This window comes from Cynoglossus semilaevis, chromosome 15, assembly GCF_000523025.1.
Source record: "Cynoglossus semilaevis isolate Cse_v1.0 chromosome 15, Cse_v1.0, whole genome shotgun sequence".
NCBI lineage: Eukaryota > Metazoa > Chordata > Actinopteri > Pleuronectiformes > Cynoglossidae > Cynoglossus > Cynoglossus semilaevis.
In genome coordinates, this window is record NC_024321.1 from 14,281,405 (window position 1) to 14,304,275 (window position 22,871).

A 22,871-nucleotide genomic window follows, 5' to 3' on the forward strand; every position below is an offset into this window, starting at 1 on the left:
TCGTGTAGGTTTTCACCCGATCTCCACTTAAGCTCCTATAATCTGAACCCCCACAGACATGCAGGGTGGAAAACAACCAGGAATACAAAATAGCAAAGTTCAACATGACTCACATGACTTCACTATACTATTCTGTACTGCAGTATTCTGTATATATATATCTTCATATAGAGTATACACTACCAGTAAACCACAACCGTTTTTGTTCTAAGGACAGGTTAGCAGGAACCAGCCGGCTTTTTGCCAACCAATAGCGACTGCGCTGCTTAGCGAAGGGCTGTAAAAGTATTTTTAAGACTCAGGAAATTTTCAAAATGAGAGACATATTTTTAAAAAAAAGTACTTGTCAGATATATTTATATGACAAAAGTAAAAGTAAATTATTAATTATTTCACTGCGGCCCAGTACTAAATGACCCATGGACAGATACCGGTCCACGGACCAGGAGTTGCATACTTTACATATACACGGGGGCTTTAGAGTTCAGATTAATCCTCTTACAAAAGCCTCTTTTACAGCAGCAGTGTTCTTTGTTTTACATTCAGTCATCGTCCACTGCTCAGTCCTCCCTGAGGTCAGGGGAGGAGCTGGAGTCAATCCCAGCAGTCATCGAGTGAGGGCAGGGTCACACCCTCCACAGTAGTCCACTCCATCACAGGGCCACACGTACAGTAGAGACCAACAACCGCTCACACTTACACTCACACCTATGGTCAGTTGTCCTGTTGGGGGGGGGAAGGGAGGGGCAATTGGTTTTTTAGCTCTGTTTCAGACCTAAAGCCACAGTTTCTAAGTTAAAATTTCTGCAGCATGGACAGATATAGTCAGCGGTTGGAGCTTGGTTTCCATAGTAATGTTAGAAAATGGAAATCTGTGTCTGCAGACCTATATTTGGACAGTCTGCTTGGACTTATTATGAAGTTGCTCAGTAAAATGAAATATGTACGTCAGTGTTCGTGTTATATTTGGTGCAGAGTTTAAGTTTCCTAAAATCCCATGTGTTTGTGGAGGCTCAACCTCAGGTCAGCGGCCCCAGCTTGTGTCAGAGCAGCCTGACTGAGACCAGGAGAGTCAGTCAGACATTTTCACTCGGACTTTTAAAATCTTTCTTGGCATTTATTTTTATATTAATAATTCCATCATTTAGGATATAAACAGGTGAGAAACACTGACCTCTACCTGCAGTTATTTGTCTCTGTTCCAGCCATACATTGAAAAAAAAAAAAGCCATATTTTGGGAAGTTGATTTATCGCCATCAATCCTACTGTAATTAATCGTGATTGATTAATCCCAGCAGTTGATCCAATTTTTTTTCCTCTCCACATTTCTCATCCTGTGTCTCCTTCTTGTTTCCATCCGTTTATGGTGTTGGGTTTTTCCTGCATATCACCTCAGGCGGCGTCCTGCACAGTGTTACCCAGCGCCGGTACTTTCACAGACAGATGAAACATGGCCAGAGCCTTTGATACGTCATGATTCATGCCTGTGGCTTCAGCTCCTAATAATTCTGCCAGCCCCCTCTCTGGCAAAGCCACAGTCACTATTTATCACGTCTGTGCCTACGCTGCTGAAATAGGTGCTACACTACAAAATGTTGTTTTTAGGAGCGTGCACGTGTGAGTGTGAGTCTGTGTGTGTGTGAATGTGTGTTTTACTCCAGTATATCACAAATCAAGCCCACATTACTTTGTCCTTGAAGACGCTCTTTAGGCACTGAAGCGAAATGATAATGAAAATCATCTCATCAGCTTCGACTACACATTAGAACGAGTGATCACGTACACGTGGTGACTAAATGGCTTTCAACACACCAACATTTTTTTTTATTAATTCGAGAATAACAATCCCGAGTAGAAAAACAAAAGGGAAATACTAAACATTCACCACCTGGCCTTCATTCATTCATCACGGTGATTGAGGAAGACTAAAATACGATCACGCTCTCATGCTCTCATTCGTTAAAAAACGAGCAGTAGGAAAAATTCTCCGTTGTGTTTCTGATGAAATACAGCCACAGCAGCAGCAGCCTGGAGGCTTTTTCTGATGCGTTTCCACTGCTTTTCCTCCACTTCCTTTTTTTTGTGTGTTTAAAAAAGTGTGTAAACCCCTGGAGACAGTGACTGACTGCTGTTGAGTTGAGTTTTTTTTTGATTGATAAAGTGTCAAAAAGACACAGCAGAATGTGTACGGCCGTGTCCGAACCTCAAATACCAACATCATCAGATGTTGTTTTAGCTCAAGGCCCATGGGTTAAAGGATTAGGCTTGTAGTGAGAGGACTGATGGTTCAAATCCCTGACCTGGAAGGACATATCTTTGTGCTAAAGTGTTAATCACCGGTGTGCTGCACAGATGGGTCAAAGAGTCATTTTTTTCAATGGGTAGTACTGATAATAGAGCAGTGATTCCCAACACACTAGTGTGCCATGACAGATCGTTAGGTGTATCGTGGAAAATTATCCATTTTCACTTAATTGGGCTGAAAACTATTACTTATTTATTGCTCCTTTTGTGTTTATTGTGTTTGATTTTTTATAAAAGGCAGTACTATTAAATACTCTTCCTCTAGGCGGCAGCAGATGGCTATTAGATATACTTTTTTTAAAACACTGTAATAGAGGAAACATGTTGGACTCGACTCTGATCCGTCAAATTAAATTCCAGTTACTGAAACCCGTGCCTTTGCTCTTGGTTCACACAGAGCCGGGCTTTGAACAGTTCCGTGTGGCAGAAAAGGCTCATGGGAGCTGGATGAAGCTGTACCTGGAAGGGAACACCTCGGAGGTGCTGGCCAACATGGGCAAGAAGGTGTTGAAACAGTACCTGGACGCTTTGAACGCAATGAGCTCAGCACTTGGCAAACAGCTGGGAAGGTACGACATGTACTCCATGATCGCAGGCATGGTCGTTGTGTTCCAGGTGAGTGCACAGGAAGTCCTGTTATCATTGAACATTAATAAACATATTTAACATATTCTATCAAAATGTACCTGATATATTTACTGTACGTGTAATACTGCAGTTTCTATATATTTGTACTGTGGTAAGAACATAACAATATCATTTAGTATTTGTTCTGCTGCAAACAAGTCAGAACCACATACGGTCCAGGAGCCACGGCTTGCAGACCACTGTCTCAGGCCACCTTTTAATTTGCTGCTTTGCAATAGGTTACTTATTATATAGTAAATTATACATTTTGTCGCGACCTGTACTTGTAGAGTATACACATTTGCAGTAAAGAAAGTCTGTACATACTACATGACATTTTTGTGAAAAACTTCACTTTGGAAAAAATAACAAAAAGGTAAAAAAGTATGAAAGCTCTTTTCAAAATTAATTGAAAACTTTCTGAAACATCTTTAAGAGACAAAATGAGAAAAAAATCTCAGCGTTTTTGCTCGTTTTTGTGAGTCGACACTCACACAGTCCAGAGAAGCTCGTCATGAGGAGTCGGTGTTGAAGGGGCAGCAGCCAGGAATCCACTTTTTCTGAAGTTGACCTCGGCAGAAAGACTGTGATCCTCAATGGAAGGAAAATCAATGGAAAAATGAATAATGGATCGATGAGTCAGAGTGTCATTTATAAGTGACGTGAACAAAAACAGTGACTAAACGCTGGCGTTGAATTAACCATTATGCAGGGTCGCAGTTTGAATCACAGCAAAGAGAGTTTTTCTCCTAATAACACGCAGTCGTCTCTGGGCCTTTTTATGGCGACGTTCATTGTTAAAACCATGTGAACACCTTTTTATGGTGACGTTCATTGTTAAAACCATGTGAACATTACACTGTACTTTCATTCACATCGACTTCTCTCCCTCCTCTCCGTGTCTTCAGCTCCTGTTGCTCCTACTGCTGGCGTTGCCTGAAGCTCTGAGCGGAGCAGCAGCGGTGGACGTCCCCGTCCTCTCAGCCGTCCTCTCTCTGCCGTTTTACCTGTTGTGTCTGCTGTTCGCCTCCGTCCACGTCCTGGTGTGCACATCGGCCGAAAGCTCCTGCTACTTCTGCAGCCTCTCCTGGGGTCTGGTGTTTGCCGCTGTTGTCTTTTCCTCAGCTCTCTTTTGTATTTTGATCTCCATGGCAATGCGTCGACTGCCCCAGGAACACAAGACTTACAGGAAGGTGAGTTGTTTTCTTTTTTCTCCCACCTAAAAAAACGTCAAACACAGGTTAGGTACCTGTTTTTTTTCCCACTTGAAAAAACGTCAAACACAGGTTAGGTACCAAATGTACAGAACTACATCATAAGTCTGAGTAAATCACAGTCGAGGAGAATATTAGCCTCCTATATTTCTAACTAGAGAAGTACCTCACTGGAAGTATTACCTAGAATTTCGTTCCTCGGTTTTGTAATTCATCCACTAGGGGCAGAGCTGTGCAAAGAGCTAATTTCTGAGCCGATTTTTTTTTTACAGACAGTAATACTAATAATAATAATTGAGTCCCTTAATTGTCCAACCATGGGGAAATTTAGAGTGCAAGTCTTTGCAACCAACACAGGAGGCGCCATTAGCGCAGTATGCTATTTCTCTGGGAATTAAAACCCAGTACTCTCTGCTACTGCTTGCAAGGCGGGCATGCTAACTGTAGAACCACTAATAAAAACCTGTTGAAGGAGGAGGAGGTGGTAATACTGCTGCTGCTGCTCAGAATAATGTTTTTGGTTCTCGCAACCTCCCCAAAAAACCAACCAAATGATGGCACGGACCCAGTGTTGACATGAACTGGGTTTGATTAGGGCCTTAAATTATTCAGTTTTTGCTGCACTGCACAGTAAAGCTCTTTAAAAATACATTTTTTTGACATATTCCCAAATCTAATTCAAATATTTATAAAGATTTTCGTGCAATTTTAACGTAACAAAAAACTACAGATGGATGTTTTTGTCTCATGTTTTTTTAATTTGATAAACTAACATAACCATAAAACTTCCATATACTGACTTGCAGTGTACGATTACATTTTTACCATCTTATTGATTAATTTAAGAGGAACATGATTTTTTTTTTCTCTCCCCATGTTCAATTAGTGGGATTACAGAGAAACACTGTTCCTCTACAGGCCGTGTTCCTTTCAGTCTCACTTCAAACGAGGCTGAGTTAAAAAAAAGAAAGAAAAGAAAACACTGTCGCAGCCAAATTCCTTATCTCTGTGAACCTGCATTGAAATACAATTAGTGGGATCTGTCATGACTGACAAACTCATTGTGATGTGGAAATTCAGTAATGGAGTTTTCTTTTCACACTGTACATTTAAAGCTTTTTGTTTTTTTTTTAAAGAAAAACAAATGTGTTTTTTTCCCTCCTCTCTATTTGGCATCTTGAGTTTTGAGCTGCCTGTCAATTTGGGGAAGTGCTTTGGAAATACAGCTCATGGCACCATATTAAAAAGAAATGTTTTGTTAAAAAAAAAAAAATCTTAGAGCAAAGTCCTAAAATAAATGAAGAAAGGAGTGAGAAATCAGCATTAGTGACGGCGTGGTTCGGTGTCAGACTGTATAATCTCCTCCATCAGTTTGGATCCCGCCGCAGAGATGTGTCTGACGGCACTTGACGGATGGCGGTGCAGTGGGTGGCGTCCAGAACTTTTATTGGAGGCATCTTGATTAGTTTCTCACTAAACAGAATGAGGTGCAGAAGCTTGGAGATTAAGTACAATCAACCAGTTTATCACTTAAATAAAGGTCTGATTAAAATTCAGGCTTAATGAATTGTAAAGATAGAGTAGAGTAAGAGTAGTTTGTTTACAGCCCTAATCCTGAAGGACTTAAAAACATCAATGAATAATTAATTAGAAAACCTTACATTATGGAAGGAATTTCCATATAATAGTGAAATATGACATTCTCTGTCTATGGGATGGATGGAGGTTGGACGGGTGGGGAGGGCAGATATTTACATTACGTGTCATTCAGGCCCTCGCCTGTTCTCGGGTTCGATTCCCAGTCTTTGGTTTTCATAGCCACTCCAGGTACTTCCTGCCACAGTTTAAAAAACCTGGTCTAAAGTTAACTGTTCACTCTTAATGAGAAAAAATGACCAGTCTGCTGCACACTCTTAACAACTCTTTACTAATTACTATCCCTAATGGCGCCACCTGTGGCAGCCTGTGTCAGTTGCAAAGACTTACTGTAAATTTCCCCACTGTGGGAACAAATAAGGGACTCAATTATTATTACATTTGTATAATATATTTTATTCGTGTTATAATAAAAATATTATAACAAAATATTATTATTTATTTCAAGTAAAAATGTGTGAACAAGTAATTTTACATTTTCAGTAAAAAACAGATCAAATTTGTCCGATGAAAAACAGAGCAGTTGTTATCAGTTGTTTCTCTTTGAGAACGTCCTTCAAACACTGCAAGAATGCAAAAAGGAAGAGGACGAAGCTGAAAAGCTTTTTTTTTGTTTTTTGTAGTATTTCTAGTTTTAAATGCAGAATAAACAAAGTCCCTTGTGCTTAAGTAAAGCCCTGGTTTGTCCTGAGAAAAACAATCAAAAAGCTGGAGAACACCAGGACGTCCGAGGGTGTTTGTATGTCAGTCGCCTCGTCTTGTCGTTGTGGTGTTTGTGTAGTCGGGTCCACGACACCAAAGGAGGGAAGATTCTCTTTGCTGTCACACTTTACCAGAGGTCTGACCCAGCGTGTTCTGCTGCGGTCGGTTGTTTTCTTTTCACTCCACTGTTTATCTTTAATGTCACACTGCGTTGCATAAAACAGTGATAGCCTTCAGTTCTGCAGCAGAAAAACAAGTCCAGCCTGTACAGTCGGAGAGCAAAAGGTGAAAGGACGACTGAAGCCTGAAGACGCTGTGTGTGTGTGTCTCTCTGTGTGTGTGTGTGAGTTCTGTTCAAGGTCGGTTTCTGACTGTAAGTCTGTGGCTGAAGTGTATTTGATGTTGTTTTTATTACATTGTTCTAAAAAAAAAAGTTGTTTATTCAATAATACACCTCTGCTGGCCAATGTCATAAAACAAGAATAAGTGTTCAGACATGAGTCACATGACACAGTCGGGGTCATCGTCCCGCATTTCCAACTGAGATTTATAAAAAATCTATGAAAGACAGACAGTCAGACAGTCAGACAGACAGTCAGTCAGACAATCAGTCAGTCAGACAGTCAGTCAGACCATCAGTCAGTCAGTCAGACAGTCAGTCAGTCAGACCATCAGTCAGTCAGACAGACCATCAGTCAGTCAGTCAAACAGTCTGGCATCAACCTCCTCACCTTCTGACCACTGATCCTCCACTACAGTAAATTCACTGATGTCGTTTCTGCAGCGTCTCTGAGGATGTTTCTTGTTCTCTCCCTGTTTTTCCAGTCTCCTCTGACCGCCCCTGTCACCGAGTGGTCACTGTCAGAGCTGGACGTGTTGCTGCTCGCCGGTACCGTCGGCCACACTCTCAGCCTGGCGGCCAGCAGCTTCGTGGAGGAGGAGCACCAAACCTGGTACTTTCTGATCAGCACCCTCTGCCTCGGCGTCTTTCAAGACGTCTGTCGCAAGTACTTCAGGGAGCGGATAGTTACGGGAGACGAGGAGGAGCCCGTACTTTCCTCCAAGGACCGCCGCTCTGGTCATCGTAAAGCAGACGTCCACTCAGAGAAGTGGCTGGCGTTGGCCACGCCGCCCTTCACGCTGCTCTGCTGCCGCCTGCTGCGCTCACTCAACCAAACTGGCGTCCAGTGGGCTCACCTCCCCGACGTCGGACACTGGCTCAACAGGTTGGTCTGACCGACTTTAAATAGAATTCAGTGAATGTGAACATTTAGTTGTCAAACTTAAAAGATTAGTGAGTATCAACTGGTGGCCCGTGGGCTGAATCCCACCCGTGAACTGTCCAATCTGGCCCGCAACTGGATTACAAAATAAACATAACAATAAATAAATTTAGACAAAAAAAATAATAATTATTTTTCCATTAATTTTTGCGTGTCCTCAGCTTCAGTTTTTTTTATACCGTCATGAAAAATAAATGTTTTTTGTGTTTTAACCCAGATTGTACTTAGATTTTTCTCTGACTGTATTCCATTTGGTTCCTCTCTACGTTGAAGAGGCCGTCGTCAAAAGTCCTATTTCTCTCCCTTCTGAAGGACACTGAAAACTTTCTGGGTCATAACGGACCTCCACTGGAGAAGTGGCAAAAAACACCAACAGAAGAGATAATTCATGAAGATGACCTGCTCTACTTACACCACCTCAGCTGCCTCCCCCGCCGCCCCTATTGCCTTTTCTTTAAACATGCGTCGTCCCGTTGTGGTGTTGTACAGACGTGGGTTCTGACCTTCTCCGTGTCCGGCTTCGCCCTTCCCTTCTACCAGCGCCACCTGTTGCTTGAATAATGAGTTCTAGGCAGCGTTACAGCAGAACTCAGAGAAGCCAACTTTAACCCGGCCCCCGGGCTAAATACACAGCCTCCATTCAACTTTGATATGCCCTTTGAGGTCCAATATCCTGTCTGTGCCCACCCACTCACCCACTCACTATATTGCCCCAATTGAAGTAAAAAAAAACAACAAAAAAACAGAAGATCTTTAAAGTTTAACCTGCTGCTGGAGGAAACAAACATCACTCAAATGTGTCCTGAAAAAATGCTACTAACTAATGGTTCATTCTCGGATTTTAGTCATTTTTTTGGCAGTGGTTTAAACAAACTGATCATGATCCGTCAACTACCAGTATGTTTTGCCTGTGACTCAGACCAGAAATGTGGGCCATGTTGAGGACCCTTAATTAAACAATGCATCCTGACGCGTGGTTAATTAAGATTATTTTAAATGGCAGTGACTAAGATCACATTAGGGTTAGTGTGAGTCATGTACAGCGAGTGTCTGCGAATGAAAACACACCGGAGCTGTTGTATTATTTCCTCTTTTATTATCATATTCAAACGGTGTCATGATGACGCAACCTTTATTTCACCAGGTGAATGACATGTTAATCCTTGAAGAATCCTCCACATAAACACTGACTCATTCTTCTGTTTTTATTTTGCAGTGCGGAACATAAAGTGGTCTTGTCCCTGCTGGCCGCTTTCTGCCTCGTCCTCATCTACTTCCTGGTTCAAAGACGGTGCTCGCTGGTCTCCAAGGTCGCCCTCGCCCTGGGACTGCTGGGCGTCTACAGCTACAGAGCAGCTGTGGACAACGTCTCATTTCCCTGGCAACACTCCGGTCACGCCACGTCCAGGTACGTTCCTCCAGGACTGAGTTTGTTTTTTTTTTTAAATGACCTCATTTGACCTCTGCCAGTTTATTAGTTATTGGTTTTAGAAATGCACTCTTTTTTTCTTGCTTTTTAATAAGATTAGTTTGAAGTTGGCGAGTAATGAAAAAGTCATTCACTGGAAGTTTTAGGATCGTATATATATTCTGTTGTTGAGCGGACTGTGGCAGCGCGCTGGGAAGTTAGTTCTGATGTCAGGTCGATTAAAACGCATCGGTCTGAAATATAGTTTTTTTTTTTCTTAGTCACATTTATATTTTCACAGTGTCCCGGTGGCGACTCATGAGGATGGAGTGAAGTATCTAGTTTGGACCAAATTCAATAGACCAGTGGTTCTCAAACTGTGGTACGCAATACCACCAGTGGTACGTGAGCGCTCTTTAGTGGTACGCAGGGAAAAAATTATATTTTCACATTAATATTTTCAATTGAGCAAATCTGAAACATACCATGCACAGTTAATACAACATTTAAACATAAACATTTCTAAACATCTCTCCTGTGTGGTGGAAGCTAACAGGCTAATAAAAAGTTTGAGAACTGCACTGCAATAGACAATTCAAAGTTTTTGTAAACGAACGTTTGATGTCCAACGTCAGTCCAGGATAATTTCAAACGTCAGGTAATCCTTGTCATACTTTCACAGTTGTACTGCAGTACTGTAGTAGATCAGTCATCGTTCTCACTGTACCTGCATAATCATCTTTGCTGCTTCCGTGGTCCAGTGTTGAACTAACACTGTGTGTTTTGGACGTGTGTCTGTCCTCGAAGACTGGAGGACTGATGTCTCCCAGTCCTGGGAGTATCGTTGACTTCAGTGAATGTGTTACAGGCAGACGTTGCATTCTTCAAGATGATGGTATTGACAGTTTCACTCTGTGAGGGGATTTTTACTCTGCAGCCTGTACTCTGGCACAGACTTATCTGAAAATAATGAGCGCTCAGGGCTGCACAAAGTTCTCCTGTCTAGTTTCCGTGGCTCTCCTTCATCTAGCAGCGCTATCTCCCTGCTATCTGGCCTTCCTCAACCTCTCCTCTTCTTCCTGGCAGCCTCTTCTACCTATTCACCTAATTAAAAACTCGACCCTTCGCTCAAACCTTTGCAAAGTCACCTGAACTGATGGCACACGGACACCCGGGCTCCTTATCAGGAACTTGATGATTGACAGGGTTAAAGGTCAATCGAGTCACTCTAGGGTTTTTTTTTTAATACTTTAATTAAAAAATGTCTCAAAAAATAAACATCTGCTCTGGTTTTTCTGACTCGTGGAGCCAGAGTGAGAAGAACTGTTGATGGTCGGATCACGGCACCGAACTCTTGGTCCGACTTGTATCTAGGTAATGTTTTATATCTGTAACTACCGGCTCGTTATTATCCAACCCCGTGGTGTATTTCCTCAGACTCTGTTTTTGATTCGATGTTTCTGAACATATGGTTATTTTCCTGATGAATTCTGACATCAAATCAAAGCAGCATTATTTTGTTTTCTAACTAAAAACAGAAATCATTTTCTAGCAAATTGTGATGAGCATAAAAAACAGAATTACTTTTTTTTTTATTGCTCCATTTTAAATGCTGCTCTTTCGGTGTCACTCGTTTTATTTTTTTCATTTTTTCTTAAAAAAAAAATCCAATTATCCTAATGGATGAAAAACACAGCTAAATGTTCCAGTTTACACTGGCTCCACACTGATGCCTCGTCACCATGACGGGTGGAGGGACGTGATTGGTGTGAAGTCGTCTGGTTGACACCTTAAACTGTGGTGAAGGTGTGAAATACAGCGCTGTAATCCGACTGAAATAGAGGCAGCCACGTTTGACATGTGACATAAACAGCAGCGGGCGTTCGTTTCTTCATCGAAGGCTGAGAGTCTGTGTTTCCACTGGTGTGAGTGTCGGTGCTGTCAGCACTGAAACGTACAGTACTTCAGCGTTCAGTGGAAATACTGCGTATTTGAAGTATAATAATAATAAAAAAAATCTTTCAGTGTTAATTAGGCCGGTTTAAGGAGGCAGCACATATTAATCCTTAATGCATTTCTCTCTCTCTGTGTGTGTTTCCTCGGCATGATTGTTCGACACAAATGAGATTACTCTGCAATTCTCTCCATTTCAACAGCCTCCAAACCTGTTAGTGAAGCCTGGCAGCTCAAATCACTCACTCTTCTCTCACGCCATCAAATCCTGGCCCAGATTCTCCCCGCTTTTTTTCCCCCTTTTGCATAAAATAATGATGAATACAATTTCCGCCATATTGTTCGGGGAGTTGTGAATAATAAAAAGTACTGCTGTGTGAGGCATATTACTCTGCTCTTTTCCTCTCTTAGTTTCCATAAAATACGCCAGTCAATAATACATGTGCAGAAATGAGAGAAAGTCGTCTGTTACCACGTACTGTACTGTGTACTACTGCAGATGAAAAGGTGTTTTTGTCCAGACGGCGTGTCTTTTTACTGTAGTGAAGTATGTTTGGGTTAGCGCTGCTGTCATTTCTAATTGATTTTTTGATCTAATTTTTTTCTCGTTTTCGGAAATTGTTCACCAAAAAAATCCTTAAATTAGTTAAATAAATGAGAGAAAGTGCAAAACGTTGCTGATAAAAAAAACTAAAGAACTAAAGTAAAATTAGACAAAATATTTCAGATGTTTTTTTTTCTTGTATATCTTAGAAAAATACTTTAATTATAATATTTATGAGTAGTAGTATTATTGTTAGAGCTCATTACCCAAACCCTAAATCTAGAACAGGCATGTCCAAAGTCCGGCTCGGGGGCTACTTGCAGCCCGTGGATTCATTCTTAAGGCCCACACAGCTTCTGTCATAAAATGCTTCACCAACATGGTGCCCGCAGTACAAATGCCCACAAAGTTCAGCGAGCCACCATTTGATTATCACTGCGTTCAACTTTTGCTTCACCTCTGTGGAACTTGATAACTTGTTGACTTAGAAAAAATTAATATTTTAAAGCCCACAATGCACTGTTTCTCTGAGGTGAAACGTTCAACAAGGGAAATGAATCCTGCGCAGAGTTTATATCATGAATATATATTGTACATGTGGGTTTATAATCTCTAATAGCAACAGGCCAAAAATACACCAGGGAAAGTTTAAGACACCTGACCTTTAAAATGTCGCCTGCAGTTAGAAGTTTTTCACTGCTATGAGTTTTATCCCCATTAAAATACTTCACATTTTTACATCCCGTGGAACTCAGTTGGTGAACGACGAACCGGGATTAAATGTCACGCCGCCTCGGAGTATAATAAAATATGTTAATACGCTGTCTTTCATATGACGGTGACACAGAAACAACCGCAACAGGCGGAGTGCTGGCTGTGAGAGCCAGCAGTTTCCTCAGGCATTTCATTCTGTCTCCCAGTCTCACACCTTCAATAATTAATGTTACATTGACACATTGCATGAAAGAAGAAGAGAGTTCTGAGTTCTCCAGCATTGCATTCTGTCCAACAAGAGGCTGAAAATCTGAGATGAATAAGAGCTGGGAACTTCCCCAGACTTTCATCAAGGGTTGGTTCATCTGATAGACGCAAACATTTTAATTCAAAGAACGGCAAATACTGAGACATGTGACACTGCGACATTGTTGTAATATATGTTGTATTTTTTAATTTTTTTTTGCTGTTTCTTTTGTTCTTTACTAAAACATTTTGGTGAAGAATTAAAGCTGGTTCCCGTGCCTTCATTTAGATTTTGCTCATGCACGTTGCTCCTTTGTTGTTTGTTTTACGGCTCGGCTGGTACTTAATAAGATTAATGATCGCTCCGGAGGAAAACCTTGCACTAGATTATTTACCGCAGGTTTAGCCAAATCTACAGTATCTGTGTTTGTGTTTTGACTCACTCAGGGACGGTGACGCCGACAAGGAACCGATTACAGAAGGAGCTCAAATACAAACAACATGACATTTGACATTTGTGTTGTTGTCGCTGTTAGTGCTGGAGACGATGGAGGAGAAATAGTTGTTTGTTTGTGTGTATAAATACAGAAAAATGTCATGAGGACCTGGTTGGTAACTGTTTAGTGATTCAGGACACCACAGGAAACAGTTCCTGCCTGGAGCTGTCAGACGTTTCACTCCTCCTACCTCCTACTATTTTCACATTCTAATTTTATTGTGTAATCTTGTCTGTATTATTGCAATACTTTGATTTCATTTCTTCAGTATTGAAACTTTTTTAGAGCAATATTTTGGTTGATACTTTTGCAGTGTTCGGTACTGCAATATTCTAATCTTCCCTGTACAAATATTTGCGTTTTCTTATGCACATCTTATTTCCGTCACCCTCCACTTGTTCTCACCTCCTGCAGGTGAAGCCGTAACACAAAGATCTTCTCCTGGGTTTTTAAGGTCTGAAAATATGAAAGCTCTAAACCTCATTCAGAAATCTGTCGAACACAACGAACAATGTCAGTCACGATGCCGTCGGCGCAGCGCCGCCAAATCTCTGGAGATATTTAATTGCTAAAAAGCATTAACAGTTCCAGCAAGTTCCAGCGCCTGCATTGTAATGTTACTCTCTATAATCACCGCAATATTGAACCAGGACATTTACCGGTGAAAATCAATAGCGTTTTCCTGTAAATGCAGGAATGACACTGTGGAATCCTTGTGTTTGTTCAGGGGAATGCTGGAGGCGCGCTTCGTCTACGTCTTCGTTCTGGGAATCCTGTTCACGGGCACCAAGGACCTGCTGCGATCCCAGATCATCACTGCGGATGCCAAACTGAGGAGCAGGGGATTGTGGGAGATTTACAGCGGTTTGGTTCTGCTGGTCGCGCTGCTGTTCCGTGCCCACAACCTGCCCGTGCTCTGCGGGTCTCTGCTGATCCAGACGCTCATGGCTCAGTTCATCTGGAAGAAGCTTCACTACGACGCAGCCCAGACCACCATCATGCACTACTGGTTTGGTCAGGCCTTCTTCTACTTCCAGGTAAGGAACCAATCAGATGTAGTGATTCAACCGTAGTTCCCTGCAGTACGCCAGACCCCCAGAGGAGGGCAGTATGTGTAGTTAAAGGCTGTTGGTTTAAGTTCTGAGGTTCATCAACAGGTGAAACCATGGATCTTTTTGCTCTAAGGCAAACAGGAAACCCACGTAATCCACTGTGTGGCTCCTGAGTTTTTCCCCAACATCCAGAACACCGAGGTAACAGGAAGTGCAGGAAGTCTTTGGGTTTTAGAAAAAAACCGCGCATGAGCGCCACCTGGGCCGACTGTTCATTATTGAGCTAAGAATATCTGGAGGAACTGCAGGTCTCCTCTGATGCACTCGGTTCAGTTCCATCTCCACCTGGTCCATTTACTGTATATATTTGTACACGAGCGGCGGACTGACGCCAACTATCCTCCAGCCCACGTCACCTCTGGGCTGCTCGCACTGCCATGGGCCCAGGAAATGGGAATTGAACACCACCAGACAATTTTGAACTTAATCGCCCGGCCACGTAATTACAGGCCTGTGAGTAATAATGTTCTAACCCAGCTGGAACCGCTAATGGATCTCTTCAGATTTAACGTCACACATTTAAAATTTTGCAGCGGTGAAAAAAACAAAGTGATGTTGCAGTGGGAGAAAAAAATCACATCTAAAGTTGTGAATGAAGATCAGGGCAGTGACGCAAAGCATTGTGGGTTAATTCACCTGTAGGAGAGTCGTTAATGTCAGAAAGGGTTAACTAGACAATAAAGGATAAAGGTTTATGATAAATCTAAGGACGGGTGGACCAGATGGACAAGGAAGACTTTTCTGCAGTGGCTTTATTTCTGTCTCAGAAACAGACGGTCGGGGGAGAGGGGGTCGTCTAAATCCTCCCACACCATTACAGACGTTTCACCTAAAAATATGAATTAGAGTTCGAATCAAATCCGTTGGGACAAAATATATATTTTGACCGAGACAAGTGAAAAATATTTCAATTTGAAAACATTGACCTGGCACAAACACATTTAATCCCCCCCCCCAAAAAAAACAAAACAAGTTGCATTCATATATTTTATTATATTATTATATTTTTTCATACATTAAAAATGAGCTTTAATTAGCGAGAGTTGCTTGAAAAAAAAAAAAACCTGCAGCGTGTGCGTCAAGTCCTGCAGACCGAACCAGACGACCACAGAGCGGCTCTGAGGCTGTGTGCGGTGTGTGCTCTGCTCATGGGCTGGAAAAAACACAAATAACGGCGCCGCTGGGAAAATGCCAGGATCCAGGAGTAATGATGATGAAGCAAAAGAGGAGTGCTTCTGAAATGCTTACAAAGCTTTGCCCACGGTTCTCAGCGTGCTCTCCTCTCTGAATTACCCCTGCACCTCGACACACTGAAACTGAAGTCCTGTGTTCTTCCACAGGGCAACTCCAACAACATCGCCACCATCGACATCTCCGTGGGCTTCGTCGGACTGGAGAGCTACATCGAAGCGCCTGCTGTTTTCCTAACGTCCCTCAGCACGTACGCGGGGCCCCTGCTGTGGGCCTGTCACCTCATCTGCCACCTCAGCTCAGAGGGGGAGAGGTGAGTCACCCACCGAGTCACACGGCATCTTCCCATGGATGTTTGGCTTTGATACAGAGTCCACCCCGGGTAGTTATGGGGCCCCTGGGTGAGATAATGGTTTGGCGCCCCCTATTCACCAACACAGACACCCAAATGTTAGTGAACAATAACTGTATGACAGACCGTTAAAGCTTTAATTTTTGTCACCCAAATGTTAGTGAATAATAATTATATGACAGACCGTTAAAGCTTTAATTTTCAACAACACTGAAAACAAAGGGAAAAAAACCACACAGAAATAACATTATATCATATAAATACAAATTAAGAAAATGGTTACTTGAAAAAAAAAACTAGGGCTGTCAAAACTAATTAATTTGTGAAATTAATTTGGATTAAACTTTTTAACTGTTTTACTGTTTAAAAATTAACACGATCAAACAATACAAGTCAAACAGTGCAGAACAGTTATTTTTGGTTTAAAAAAACAAAACAAAAAAACAATTCCCTTACTCATTTCACGATGGGGAAATTCACAGTGTGAGTCTTTGCAACCCAAACAGGCTGCCACAGGAGGCGCTATTAAGTATACAGCTCCTCTGAGGCTTGAGTAATAATATTTTTCTTTTTTAATTTTGTAGTTTTTTGTTCTTTTGTGAGTGTTCCCAGTAGCAGTCCCACAGTTAGCGGTCCATTCACTTCTCCCATAAAGTCCCCCCCCCCCCATCCCTGCAGAGCAGCAGTGGAGTTACAAACAACTGCAGTACTGTGGTACAGACAAAGTGAGGAATATTTAGTATTCCACCTTCTTTTTTTTTTCCCTCTTGGTTACTAAGCATCTGTGGCGGCAGATCTCTACATCATTACTGAGAGACTTCAGAGTCTTGGTTACATCTGTTTTTCTACTCCCGCTTCCCGACTCCTCTCTGCAGGGACAGGAGCGGTGCAGAAAAATTCCAGTTAATTGGTTTATTTGTGGCATCAGGGAGATTTGTTCGCAGTTTGTCTAAGATGTGTGTAAACAGCTTAACCTGCTCAAGACCTTCAGTGGAGGGGGTCGAGGGGGGGGGCTGTTTTATTTGTTTGTTTATGGGTGTGTGTGTGTGTGTGTGGGTGTGACTTCTCCTCAGCATGTGGTCCGTGCACAGTCCTGACTGATGAGGTTTGTGGCTGAATAACAGCTGCTGCTCTGACAGAAACTAAAGTGAAATGTACTTTTAATGGAGCTTTTCTTCAACCTGCCTGTGGTTTCAGTTCCTGCAACTCAAATTCCAGGGACTCATCTGGGTCTGTAGCGCTGTAGCACGGACGAGCTGCTTTTGTCAGTGAAGCAAAATCAAGGATTTTAGAAACGGGTAGAAGTGGGAGAAGCAGAAGAAGAAGAAGCAGCTTGTCTTCATCGGTGCTGCTCTAAATGAGCCGCAGTTCTTTGCTCTGCCTTTAGGGCTGAACGTTGTAGTTTTGGACAGTCGTGGATGATGATGTTTGGGGTGGAGCTCCCCAGTTCAGGGGTTTGTGACGTCATAAGGCAGGGGAGATCTTAAGGCCTCATGTTCAGACATTTCCAGATTGTAAAACATCTTCTCAGTTGTTGAAACTGAAACTGAAGGACAGACAGTCAGAGACAAGGATCCGTCAACAAAACCCTGACAAAGTACCATTAGAACAGTAGTTGTCAAACTTGTTTTGGTCATTTTGGTCATTAACAAATTCTAACACAAATAGATTGATTTGAATTTATGCAGTGCCTGTACCACCAACTAGTGGTCGGAGGCTTAAATGCAGCATTAAAATCAACAACGTCATGAATATTTGCATACATAAAAAATCAATACAGCGCTGTAGAAATTTCAATGTATCAATATTTTATCACACCACTAGTTTTTACACTGTTGAATTTGACCAACTGCCTTAGAATCTTAGTCAGAAGAAGCTCAAACACTGATCGCTTTCATATGTGACCTGACAGAACCATTGATCCGCCCACAGACTGCTGCTAATGACCGGCCGGCTGCAGACTGTGTGGTTTCACCGTCTCTAACACACACTCGGCTCTCAGTGGGTCTGAGCTGCCTTATGGTCAAGGCCTTTTTTTTTTTTCTAACACTGCATTTTATTCCCTGCTAACAACAAATGGCGCGGTGGCGGCGGTGACACAGACACAAACACACAACCGTCTCTTATTCTGACATCAGTCACCGGTCCTTTTGCAGGAGCTCCACCTGTAATGTGGAGGAACATTACTGTACTCGAACAAATGGGAGTTTAAAATAGTCTCAAACAGAGTGAGCAGCTCATTTATGATTCACTCTGGGGCAGCCAGGCCTGAAGTGATCAATAGTTATTTAAAGGCTTTCCTCACGCTGTCAAACTGAATGTTTTCATTGTTTTGATCTGGTTTTGACTCCGGCTCGTCCTCAGGGCCGACGGTCATCGTCATGTACAGTGACTTTGATTTTCATGCCGTCGCACGAGTTGCACTGGTTTTGACTCTGGTGTGGCCTTGATTTTCATGCCGTCGCACGAGTTGCATGGAGGTGATCCTTGTTGGGAGTAGTCTGAGCAGCGGTGGTGGAGTACGGTACTGTAGAGTACTCTCTGCAGCAGAATGTTTCATTTTAGTGGAATACAGTCAAATGGAGGCTGAGTCAGGGCTTCATTTCTGGGATTCAAAAAAATGACTTTTCAGCTTCTACAGCCAGGTTTCTCTTCTCTGTTTTTTCACTTTCCTGTTTGAGTTTGTCAAAGTACCAAAGTCGTCCAGTTTAGTCAGGTCACTTTAATTTGGTCAGTCCAAATTCAAATTTGGCCTCAGTGGACGCCACCCCTCAGACTCACGGTGTCAGCTGTGAACGACTAAATCCAGTTCAGACTGGTCTCTGTGTCTCCGACAACTTTGATCAGATTTTTCTATTTAACCGTCAAAAAAAATGGAGCGTCTTGAAACTAAGTCGGTTTCGACCCCAGTTGAACAGTTGTCTGGACGGAAACCAACGGCAGCCCAGTTCACCTGGGCCTGTTGGGCTGGATGATGGTGTCCACAGAGTTAGGCTTAGGTGTTTTCCACTGACGAGGCAGTTTCTCCTCCTCAGTGACAGGATGTTGGAGACAGACTGAGAGGATGAACATGAATGTTTCAGTGGCTCTGAGAGCTCCGGCACAGAGATCAATGAAGCCGTGTTCAATCAGCAGGAGTTTAACAGCCACATGAATCAGTCATTGTGTTGGATTCAGATTTTTTTTTTTTTTTTTCAGAACTCAGGATAAACTCGATGTTCAAACAGTGTGGGGTTTACTGCAGTTCAAATTCAGAGCAGTTTTTAAAATAGGAGGACGGCTGTGTGGTGTGAATGTTGTGAACGTGTCTGAGTGAATGTCCACCTCCAGGCTGGATGGTGTCCAGATTGTCCTGCGCCATCAGCACGTCGTCTCTTGTCCTGGAAGAAGATTCGGAGTTCCTCCTCCTCCTCCTCAGCTGGGTTTTTGTCTAATTGAATGAACGAGCGCCCTGTAGCCGGAGTGTACGCGCTGTTAGCATGTAGTCGTTGTCTTCTTCAATCCATCCTTCTCTGCAGTTGTGCAACTTTCACAAATCATCATTTTATCCATCGTCAAATCTTTGGTCCCCTTGACTATGGTTTGTGGGCCCTCAGGGATCCAGGAACCATGGGTTGAGAACTACTGCCTTAGGGCAGTTACATTATATTGAACAAAAAAAAAAAGATATAACTTACCAACATTTGCCAGTGTTTGAATCTCTGACTCTTTTTTTTTTTACTACTGTTAACTCCTAAGTTGCCTCTTCTGCCCCCTGCTGTTCTGCCCTCCTCTCTGACCACGGTGTTCTCCTCCACAGGAGCCCGGTGTCTCTCAGCCACGGCTGCTACTGCCTGGCCCTGCTGAGGTCGGTGCCGGCCGCCGCCTACATCGTGCTGGTCACGGTCCTGCGCTACCACCTCTTCATATGGAGCGTCTTCTCACCCAAACTACTGTACGAGTCCGTGCACCTGCTGCTGACCGCAGGAGTCTGCCTCTTCTTCAACACCATGGAGCGAGGCCCCGGCTCTGGTACGTTCTAGTCCCACAGACTCACAGTTACTCTGAAGTCAAGAAAATGTTTTTAGAGAAACAGCTGGACCTCGAAGGCGACAGGATGGTTACCGTCACTGTCGTCGAGGCAGTGGCTTCGTCGTCCAAATATGGGCGTAACGATGAGTCTGCAAACACGGTGAACTTGATGTTTCAGTTCCTCTAAAGAACATTTTGGAACAAATGCTGAAGAATCCTGACAACAAGCAATAAGAAAAAAAAAAGCTTCATTGCCGTATCGGAATCTACCTCATATGTAAAAACAAAACAAAACAGTTGAGTCTCATGTTGAAAGACTGATGGTTGACTTATTTTCATAAAATAAAAAAGTACTTTTATTTTGACAACAGAATAATCAATAACTAACACTAATTTATTCATTTTTATGCCATCTCCATAGTCACTACAAACGAGAGATGTCCGATAATATCGACCAACCGATATTAGCATATTATGTAATATCTGTAAGAATCGTTTTTTGTTTTTTTTTCTCCGATAATGAAAACCCGATAACGCAATCCCTGGGTTTCACCAAATGATGTATGCTTTGGGGATAAACGGCTGTATATTGAAGTAAAAGTCACTAGATGGCAGCATTGCAGCTCATTTAATTAATCTCAGATTTATACTTTGGTTTGTACAGAATATTACCAGGTTCATATACGTATCAGTTGATATCGGAATCAGAAATTAATTGTTTCGAAAATATCGGCTATCGGGAAAAAGTTAATATCGGACATCCCTACCACAAACCCAACAGCGCCTTCAACCTGTTTGATAAGTTTCAGTCAGGATTCAGCTGATTCAGTTCTGATTTCATCAGAAACGTTATATCGATGGAGCAACTTTCTCCTGTTTGATCACTTTCTCCGTGTGACGAGTACAAATTCTCTGAGACACACGGGGCTTTTTCTTGTCTTTTCATTTATTCCATATATTTAGTTGCAAAAGTTAAAAGTAGTTTTCCTTGGATGTCCTTTAGATTTCTCTGAAGACACACTGTTCTTTTCCTTCTGTTTTTTTTTTTTTTTTTCCCTTATCCTGCGGAATCTTCCGGTGTATACATTACAATTTTAAAATGTGCAAGTCATATAACTTCCCGGGTTTGGCACCGCAGCGCGGACTTATGAGGTTCTCCGACTTCTAGTCAATCTGCTTCCTCAATATCCCTGAGAACAGAACCAAAGCAGAGTTGGAGAACTGGCCATTATCCAAAGTAATAAGTGTATGGAGCCAGCACAGCAAACAGTGTGGCGGCGTCCAAGTACTTAGGCAGCACACTGTAAGATACAGTGTCTTCCTGACGCTCTGACGTCAAACTCCTAATGTCATTAACTGGATGCTGCCGTGGCGCCTGTGTTCATGTTTGACCCTGCTTCCGTTGTTGCAGTAATTGGCGACTGTAGTTCGACAGGTATTGTAGTTTGGAGTAGTGTAGTAGTATTTGTTATAGTATACACAGAGGGTTGCGGGTTCCATTCCCGATAGTACTGTATTTGAGTGGGACACCTCAAGGTGACCAACAGTGTAGAATTTACAGTGAGTGATATTTGAGGTGGTACTAAAGTGTGGTCCATCAAGTAGAAGGGGCGGTCCCCAACCTGCGGTCTGTGGACCAGTGCCGGTCCGTAGCTCATTTGTTGTACTTCAGTACTTCAGTTTTACTGATTTACTTACAGTAATTGAAAAAGAATCCAGTCTTGTCCCTTTACTGTTTTCATTCAAAAAGTAATCTGGAAATGTTGGACCGCTGAAGTAGAACATCCTTGTAGAGACAGAGGGTGACGAGGGTGAGGCTGACGAGGATGACGAGGGGGAGGCTGAGGCTGACGGGGGGGGAGATGACGAGGGGGGGGCTGGGGGATGGACACATACCATAGTTTGATCCACATCAGTCGGAGACAACAGTCAGCTACACGCCTACTTTCGTCAAATATTTAAAAACGCATCAGTTAATCTTTTTAAAACATGCCCGTGTATCGTCAGAGCGAGGGAGAAACCACGGAGAAACGTCCAGACGCCCAGCAGCTGATCAGTTTCTGCTGCTTTAAATCAAACGTTGTTGTGGATGGAATGATGGCAGCGGTGGAGAAACAACTTCTCACCTTCAGGCAGTAAAGTGAATCGTCAAGTCTACCCCACCTTCCCCCTCCCACCCCCGCCTCTCCCCTCCATCACCTGTCACTCACCTTGATGAGCTGTCTGCCTTGAAACCGTTCCTGGCCCAGGGCTGAGATCACTGACACTCCAGCAGACCACTGCAGGTGCAGGAGCCGCAGCAGCAGCAGGAAACAAACAGCGTGGCTGACGTTCACCTCGGCACGGAGAACATTTTCGTCTTATTCACGGTGGAGCGACGCGACGCGAGGCGCGTCAGCGAGTCACCTTGGTGGAGACGCGGGGCCACGCTGGTGAAAAGGCAACACAGAAAACGGAATTTGAACAACATTAAAAAGTCAGACAAACAAGAGGATTTACATTTAAATAGTCAGGGTCAGTGACAGACACACTGAATATGGATGACAGTGTTTGGCTGCTCTGCATCAGGAGCAGGAGAGGGGGGTCGGGGGTGGTTGGGGGGGGTCCAGGCTCAGAGCTGTAGTCAAGTGTGCTTCTCTCTGTCGGTGAGAGTGGAGTCTGACGCACAGTTAGTGGAGCAGATAATGAAGTGCGTCACTGTTTCATGTGCCTCACAACTCTTTGCTCCTCTAATGACAGTCGCACTGGATTTCAGCAAAATTTAAACATTAACATTTTTTTTTAGGCAAACTTAACAAGAGTCCAGACAGTGACTGTCCAGGGGGGAGACAGTTCAGGACACACTGGCCTGGTTGACTGAAAAACCACTGCTGACATCTGTGAACTGCACCAAATCCTCGCGCTACCAAAAAAAAAACATAATTCGATTTTCTTATCATTAAATCAAATATTTATTGACATCATCAGCAAAGTTTTTCAATTTCAAAACATTTTGTTAACGGCTGAACAATTCTATACGGACTGTTGTAGCTAATGTTAGCTCTGGTGTCTGTACC

The 22,871-nt window shown here is 42.8% G+C and overlaps 1 protein-coding gene across 3 annotated transcripts in view; it reads left to right on the forward strand.

Moving 5' to 3' along the window:
- pigg (phosphatidylinositol glycan anchor biosynthesis class G (EMM blood group)) overlaps positions 1-22,871 on the forward strand; it is a 37,914-nt gene that overhangs the window by 13,011 nt on the left and 2,032 nt on the right. For 2 of the 3 annotated variants that reach the window (XM_025063248.1, XM_025063247.1), the window contains exons 8-14: positions 2,703-2,920; positions 3,841-4,125; positions 7,330-7,730; positions 9,004-9,195; positions 13,877-14,186; positions 15,602-15,765; positions 19,604-19,815. In XM_025063248.1, coding sequence (XP_024919016.1) covers positions 2,703-2,920; positions 3,841-4,125; positions 7,330-7,730; positions 9,004-9,195; positions 13,877-14,186; positions 15,602-15,765; positions 19,604-19,815 — 1,782 coding nt within the window. Of the gene's footprint in view, positions 1-2,702; positions 2,921-3,840; positions 4,126-7,329; positions 7,731-9,003; positions 9,196-13,876; positions 14,187-15,601; positions 15,766-19,603; positions 20,189-22,871 lie in introns of those variants that run through there. The other variant, XM_025063249.1, reaches the window with a different exon arrangement.